The sequence below is a fragment of the Apis florea genome, unplaced genomic scaffold, assembly GCF_048593485.1.
Source record: "Apis florea isolate Af1SG1 unplaced genomic scaffold, ASM4859348v1 contig_3756_pilon, whole genome shotgun sequence".
NCBI classification, from domain to species: Eukaryota; Metazoa; Arthropoda; class Insecta; order Hymenoptera; family Apidae; genus Apis; species Apis florea.
The window spans coordinates 375,520-383,067 of NW_028256838.1; the positions used below are offsets into that span (position 1 = coordinate 375,520).

The 7,548-nt window shown below is 17.6% G+C and overlaps 2 protein-coding genes across 6 annotated transcripts; one reads left to right on the plus strand and one right to left on the minus strand.

Annotated features, from left to right (window-relative positions):
- Window positions 1-3,663, minus strand: LOC100872668 (uncharacterized). 3 transcript variants are annotated; one of them, XM_086914873.1, is made up of 7 exons: window positions 2,879-3,663; window positions 2,557-2,687; window positions 2,120-2,469; window positions 1,722-2,061; window positions 1,421-1,588; window positions 1,014-1,181; window positions 1-933 (listed from the first exon to the last, which is right to left on the minus strand). In XM_086914873.1, exons 2-7 carry the CDS (start codon window positions 2,621-2,623, stop codon window positions 344-346), a joined length of 1,683 nt encoding a protein of 560 aa, XP_086770999.1. In that variant the 5' UTR covers window positions 2,624-2,687; window positions 2,879-3,663; the 3' UTR covers window positions 1-343. The 3 variants fall into 3 exon arrangements, with proteins under 3 accessions (XP_086770999.1, XP_012347445.1, XP_086770997.1); XM_012491991.2 differs by having other exon boundaries at window positions 2,557-3,257; XM_086914871.1 differs by lacking the exon at window positions 2,879-3,663 and having other exon boundaries at window positions 2,120-2,848.
- LOC100869243 (complex III assembly factor LYRM7) lies at window positions 2,913-7,411 on the plus strand. 3 transcript variants are annotated; one of them, XM_012492018.3, is made up of 5 exons: window positions 2,913-3,823; window positions 4,578-4,650; window positions 4,733-4,803; window positions 6,599-6,680; window positions 6,750-7,411. In XM_012492018.3, exons 1-5 carry the CDS (start codon window positions 3,800-3,802, stop codon window positions 6,866-6,868), a joined length of 369 nt encoding a protein of 122 aa, XP_012347472.1. In that variant the 5' UTR covers window positions 2,913-3,799; the 3' UTR covers window positions 6,869-7,411. The 3 variants fall into 3 exon arrangements, with proteins under 3 accessions (XP_012347472.1, XP_086771007.1, XP_086771006.1); XM_086914881.1 differs by having other exon boundaries at window positions 3,286-3,823; window positions 4,715-4,803; XM_086914880.1 differs by having other exon boundaries at window positions 3,286-3,823; window positions 6,599-7,411.
- Window positions 7,412-7,548: the final 137 nt, after the last annotated feature.

The following is a 7,548-nucleotide window of genomic DNA, read 5'->3' on the forward strand; positions in this document are numbered from 1 at the left end:
TACAAGATATAAAATACAAAAATTTATTTTATCTTTTAAATGATATAAGAAATTACATTAATTATTACATCAAGAAAGTAATGTAATATTTCGTATAAAAATATGATATTATGAAAACCTAAAAATTTATTGTATTTTTAATGAAGAACAATATTGATATTCAGAAATTCTAATTATAATTAGAATTAGAATTGAAAAAATAATTGAAAAATTGTTAGAAAATTTAAAGAATTGTGGATACTTTTTTTTTGTTGTTCTTCATATTATAAAAATTTTTTACTCATTTGATTCTAAATAATTTTAATTAAATTTTTAAATATAGTATTGTTTTGTTTGTAGAATATTATAAATTAGAATTTGTATGAGATATTTGATTTGTAAGGGTAGGATATGATTTATCTGTACAATTTAAACAATTTCTAAGAAAATAATTATGATTTGATATATTTTGTGGATATAACTTTTCTTCAATACGTTTATTTATTACAACTGCTTCAGCAAGAGGTATTGGTTCTGTATATGTAAATGTCTTTCTTTTGGTATCATCTAGCTTTTTAATATTAATTGGTCCATTAATAACAGAAACAGCATTACTAACTTCATTAGTAGTTCTTATAACAGGTGTAATGTTACCCATTGAATCTAATCTAGAACTGATTTGGTCACAAGAACTTATACACACCACTGATACCTTAGTTGGAGTTTTTGGTAATAGATTGGAAGGTATTTTTTGTGTCTTTTTTGTCTTTTGCTTTTGTTTTAAATTTATTTGTTTAGCTTTTGCTAATTTTGTATTTGTTTCAGGATTTGCATTTTGTTCATTATTAATATTAAAAGATAAACTTTCTGGATGATGATGTCTAATGTGTCGATGTAAATTATCTTTTCTTCTAAATACAGTTTCACAATATTTGCAAGAAAATGGTTTTTCATCTAAAATGAATTGTTTATATCATATTAGATTTATAATTCATTATTTAATAATATAATATATAATATAAAACATTACATACCTGAATGAACTGTTAAATGACGTCTTAATTCACTTTTAGATAAAAATACTCTACTACAATGTGCACATGAAAATGGTCTATCTTTTCCATGCGTTTTTTTATGACGAATTACTAAAGATTTATCTTTAAAGCTTTTATTACATTGATCACATACATATGGTCTTTCATCTAATTAATAAAGAAAATATTAAGATAATAATTTTAAAATATATTTCTAATAAATTTAAAATAATTTAAAAATTTTTAATATTTTTTATATTTTATTTATAATTTAATGATATTTTTTATCAAGATATATTTATATCAATAAATAATTTCAAAATATTTTTATTTAATTAAAAATAAAATTCTTATTATTAATTAGAAATTAAAATGTTTACTATTTTTTTTTTTATATAATTACTTACTATTATGTGTTTTTAAATGACGTTTTAAGTTAGTTAATATTCTAAAAGTTTTTTCACAAGTTTTACAAGAATATGTAGTTGTTCCATTATGTATATGTAAATGATTTTTCAAATCATCTTGTTTGGAATATCTTTTATCACATTTAGAACACATAAATTGTTTATCTCCTAAAATTAAATTTAATTTAATTAATAGTTAATATATAGTATTAAAATTATTATTATTTAAAATAAAAATCTAATTAAATATTGTTTTTTATAAATAAAATAAAACTATGTTTATATTATAAAATGTTATTACCATGAGAATACATATGTCTATTAAGTTTATTCTGTTGCGGAAATGCTTTCTCACAGAGATTACATTTATATGGTCTATATCCTTTATGAATTCTTTCATGATATTCAAAATGTGATCTTTTTATGAAACTTCTGTCACAAAAAGAACATTGATAAGGTTTGATACCTGTTATACAAGCATCATGATAACATTTTTCTTTTTTGTTTTGAAAAATTTTAGTACATATATTGCATTTATATTTTTCTGGTATTCCTGGTATTACAGTAATATGATCACGATCAACACATTTCATAGATTTATTTTTTAATTTTTCTTTTGTGGAAAATTTTGTCTTGATTTCCTAAAAAAGTTTTAATATAGAATAATGACTTAAATATCATATAAATTATAAAACTTACCACATTACAAATTTCTGTTACTTTATTGTTAGATGATGATTTTACTACTACATTATTACTTAAATGTGGATATACATTTAGAAGTGCATTATTAGTTTCTATATTTGAAATATGTAAATTATTTGATGTATCACTATTTTTAATATCTGTAGAAGATTTATTTATTTCTTTTGTTTTGTTAATTATATCTTCTCTATATAATTCATAATTATTTATATAATCAGTAGAAATTGGTTCAAAATTATTTGCTTTAAGTTTGGAATCTTTATTAATAACTAATTCTAAGGGTAATATTTCATTACATATATTACTTTTATCAGAAATAGAAACGTTATTTAATATTTTTTTTTCTGCAAAACAACATATAAAAAAACATATTAATGAAGCAAAAATTACAGTAATTATTATTATTAAATATATAACTATAAATGTTCTACCATAATTTTCAATACTATGTTCATTGATACATATTTTGCAACCTTGTTCTTCATATATTAAACACATACGACATTTAATATGACCACAACTATCTTTTACAAGTCTTGAACGCGATGTATTTATTATTTGTCTACAATTTGGACATACTTTGTTCATCATAAGTATATTTATTTCCCGAAATTATACTATAAATTATTTGTTTACGAGTAAATTTAATTTCATTAATTAAATTAATTTTAAAAGAAAATACATATTTTCCTTCATATGAATTTGTTTCCTTCCTATCGCCTTTTTAAAAATTTGTACTACATAGATACTTACATATATGTACTGATGTTTGATTCATGTTATGCATATATGTACAAATTTATATTCTATTCATGTTTCAATAATATAGTTAAAAAATTGTAGTAAATATATAAAAAAACGTATTTTTATAGATACATATAAGTATTTCTATATATTTTTGTATTTTAAGATTAGGTTAAGTTAATAGGTACGATTTGTTATAAATTAATATAATTATAATTAATGATATTAAAATGAATAATTTTTTATTAATTTAATTTAAAAGTTTTTAATTGTTTAAGATAAATAATATTATTTATAATTCTTTATAATTTCACTTTATTGTAATAAAATTTATAAGTACTATATATATACATAAATATTGATATATATATATAATATATATACATTATATAGCATATATTTATCGATAACAAAACAATTATTTTTACATCAAAATTATTATTATCAATTTTAATAAAATTTTATAAATAAATATAGTATTAAAAAATATTTAATAATTTCATTTTCAAATACATATTTTCAATTTACTTTTTATTACTATAATATTTTATTAAATAAAAATATTAGATTAAATAAATAATAAAAAATATTTTATAATATAAATTTATTTTGATATGTATAAAATAAAAAAAAATTATTTTACGATAACAGTTTGTTAAAAATAATAATTAATATAATTTAATGTTTTGGAATAAATTTTATTTAGATTTAATATTAATAAGAAATAATTTATATTTATTATATATAATCATACCAATATATTAGTGTTACTTTAAATATGGAAATGTAAATACTTAACCTCTTTTTTAAAAAAGAACTAACTTTTAAAAGTGAAATCTATTTGATGTTTTTAAAGTACCAATATTTTTAAATCCTATTTGATATTTTAAAAAAAAATTCATTTTATATTTTTTAAAAGTTATTGAAAAAATGGGAGATAATCTACGACAAAAGGTAATGCTTATATTATGTTTATATTAACATTTTGTTAATATTAAGGTTATGATTTGATCTTGAATGATCTTGAATTTTTAATGAATAAAAATTATTTAAGATTATATTTAATCTTATTAATCTAATTAAGATTATATTAATTATTTATAATATCATATTTAAAATTTTGTAAGAAAAATTTTATAAATAATTCAAATGATATTAAATGATTTAAAAAAATTTAAGATTACATTAAATTAATGTTAAAGTAATTTAAAAAAATTAATTTTTTTTCTCATATAAATATATATATATTTATAAAAGTTTTAAGATAAATATATTTTTGTTGTAATAAATATTAATTTAATGTGTTAATATACTTTTTTATAATATAATGCAATAATAATTATTTCATAATAATAATAAATATAATAATAAAATTTGAATTTATATTATTTTGAAAATAAATTATATATAGTTTCTAATCATAATATAAGAAATTATATATTTTTAATATTTAATTACTTATAATATATTTTTATTAATTTAAATTTTTCCTAAATTTTTTTCATTCAAATTTTTAACTCTCTAGATTTATTTAAAAAGAAAAATGAACCTATAATTAGCAAATAGATCTTAAAAAAATCTGCTTATAATATTTTATATGTATTGCATATATATTATTTGATAATATTTTATTATCATTACATAATATTTTAATCTTATTTATGTTATATTATGTTATATTATTTATAATGTTATTTGTATTTTTTAGGTATTACAAATATTTAAAAAATTGCATCGTACTCGAATGAAAACTTTTCAAGGTGATGAACATGCATTACAAGGTAAGTTAAATATGATTATTAAATATGTTTGAAAAAATTACTGAAATTATAATATTTTGATAAGTTTATAAATTTGACTTAGTATTAAGGAACAAGATAAACGAGGAGTACAAAAAATATAAAAATGTCACAAATACAGCTGCTATTGAAGAGGTAAAATTTTTATTTTAAAATACAGTGGAATTTTGATTAACCAAATTTTAGTTTAATCAGAATTTATGTTGTCCAACAAAAAAATATGCTACACAATTCAGTTTTTGAAGAACAGTCAGAACAATATTAATAAATATATGCACAATTTTATTTGATTATGGATAAGTTTTTATTTATTTCATTTTTACAGCAAATAACAGAAGAAGAAATATGAAATTTTTGAATTAAGCTTATTTTTGAATAAAATATTGCATTTCTCAAATCAAATATATATCATATTATATAGTAAATTTTATATAAATTTAATAAGAGAAAAAAACAATTATATAAGAAATAGATTCATATAATACAAATTATATAATACTGGTTGTTTTTAATTTTTTATTCAAATAATTGAAATTTTTATTTGAATAAGTGAATTTAATAATACATATAAATCATTCTTTCAATTACATTTAGTACTTTAATCTATTATCATTATTTTTATTAATTTTATTTTTTCAAAGTTCACAGTTCACTTAATGATAAAAATTTTATATATATGTATAATACAAATAAATGGAATTCTACTATATATAATTCTATTATATTTTTTCAGGTTTCAAATATTTAATGAATTTTTATATATTTTTGTTTTATGTCAATGAAGTCGGTTAATTGAGATTTCACTGTATTATGTATGATATGATAAAGTTTTTTTTTATATAATGATATATATTTTGCAAGGATTATTAATCTATTGATTATTATAGGGATTATTAATTGTCAATATTTCAATATATTATAATATTTAAAATACATTATTATTTTCGTAAAATTTTTAATACTTTTAATATATATATATATTTATAATATATTATAATGTATATATATTTTTAATACTTTTACGATAGTATTAATGCAAATTATTACATACACGGATTGAATTAATTTATTTGATGAACAAAATATATATTAAATAATTTTATTTGTTATAACGAAGTATACAATAACTAATTATAAATAAAAAATCTTCAATATTTATGAAAAACATATAAAATAAATTTTAAGCCCATCTTGCAGATATATGATCACGGATATGCCATGAAGATACGAAATATCGCGAATAATAAACATTCTTAATTTATGGACATATGTGCATATTCCAGAAATAGATTATAAATAATTTTCAAAGGTAATAATATATAACATATAAAATACAAGAAATATTAACATTCGATCGCGAATATTTTCGAAATATAAATGATTTAATAGTGGTGAAAAAAAGTTATATCTATTTAAATAAACATTTTATCAGATGATTTCTTAGTATATATTATATGATATACAAAAACGTGTTTTATTCTTTTCTATTATATTTCGAATATAACTATTGTAATACTTCAACTAATGAATGTTTTTAAATATAAATACAAAAGTGAGTAAGAATAAAAGAAATTATGGAAATTGATAATAGTATATAAAAAATAGAAAAAATTTGATTCTGTTTTTTCAAGATTTGTAATGATAAATTCAATTTAATGTCTGGCTATGTTCTTCAAAAGTTAGAATTTTTTCAATTTTTATAATTATATTTTTGTCTTGATAATATTATATATATATAGAATGAATCATACATATAAATAAAGTATTGCAAGTTATTTCAAGCATTGACTTGAATATATCAATTATTATTATTTTTTTTTTCTTTTTTCGAATATAAATGAAATGGAATTAATTTTTCTGGATATTGGGATAAAAAATTTATTGAATTATATATATATTTGAACAAATTACTGAATAAGTATTGTTTTAGCTAAACAAATTTGCGGAAGAAGTAGAACATGAAGTACGAACGACAATAGTTCAAGCAGTTGAAACAAAACCTGGACATTTTGGTAATATTGTTAAAATTATCATAATTATAAATTTTTTTTCATTACTGATTTTATTTTACAATATTTTAGAATTACGCATTACACCTGATACAACATTAGTAGACAATGTGCCCTACAAAGATGAGCCATGTAATAGAAGTAAAAAGGACAATTTAGATACTTCTACTTCGAAAGATAAAGCAAAGTAGTTATGTATAATTATAAATATAAAATTATAAATATATTTAAATTATGCAATAAGTTAAATTATAATTAAATTTATTACTATTTTATGGAAATATACAAATATTTATATATGTATTTATATATTAATAATTCTTTATTAATACATTTTCATAATATTTAAATATTGAAAGCTTCAAAGGAAAACTGATATGAATGACAAAATTATTAACTTAAAATTTATGAATCAAGTTGAATTTAAATAGAAAAATATTATTATTAGCAACAATAATCATATTATGCCAAATGTGACAGTATGGCATTCCAAGACCTATTTTATTATCAAGATCTTAAAAAGAATCCAGGAAAAATCGCATTTTTAGCGAATCTTCACAAAACAAGAAAATATGTCAGTTTTGCATTGTTCCTGATATTTCGAAAAAGGCAAGAAAAGATAAGAATTGTATTATTGTATATTATTATGTATTATTGTATATTGTATATTGTATTACAATTATATAATTGTATAAAAATCTAAAATAAACTATACTAAATCAAAATGCAACAAATGATGAACTAATATACTATACAGATATATGTTATTTATAATATTAAAACTCATTAATGTATAATATTCTTAAATATACATTAATGTATAATATTCTTTATTATTTAGAAAATAATAAAATCTTTTAAATGAATAATA

Coding starts and splice junctions, on each gene's coding strand:
- LOC100869243 (XM_086914880.1), top strand. CDS start 3,800: ATGGGAGATAATCTACGACAAAAG. Junction 3,824..4,577: donor GAGATAATCTACGACAAAAG/GTAATGCTTATA, acceptor TGTATTTTTTAG/GTATTACAAATATTTAAAAA. Junction 4,804..6,598: donor ATACAGCTGCTATTGAAGAG/GTAAAATTTTTA, acceptor GTATTGTTTTAG/CTAAACAAATTTGCGGAAGA.
- LOC100872668 (XM_086914871.1), bottom strand. CDS start 2,716: ATGATGAACAAAGTATGTCCAAATTGTAGACAAATAATAAATACATCG. Junction 2,062..2,119: donor TAACAGAAATTTGTAATGTG/GTAAGTTTTATA, acceptor AAACTTTTTTAG/GAAATCAAGACAAAATTTTC. Junction 1,589..1,721: donor TAGACATATGTATTCTCATG/GTAATAACATTT, acceptor ATTTAATTTTAG/GAGATAAACAATTTATGTGT.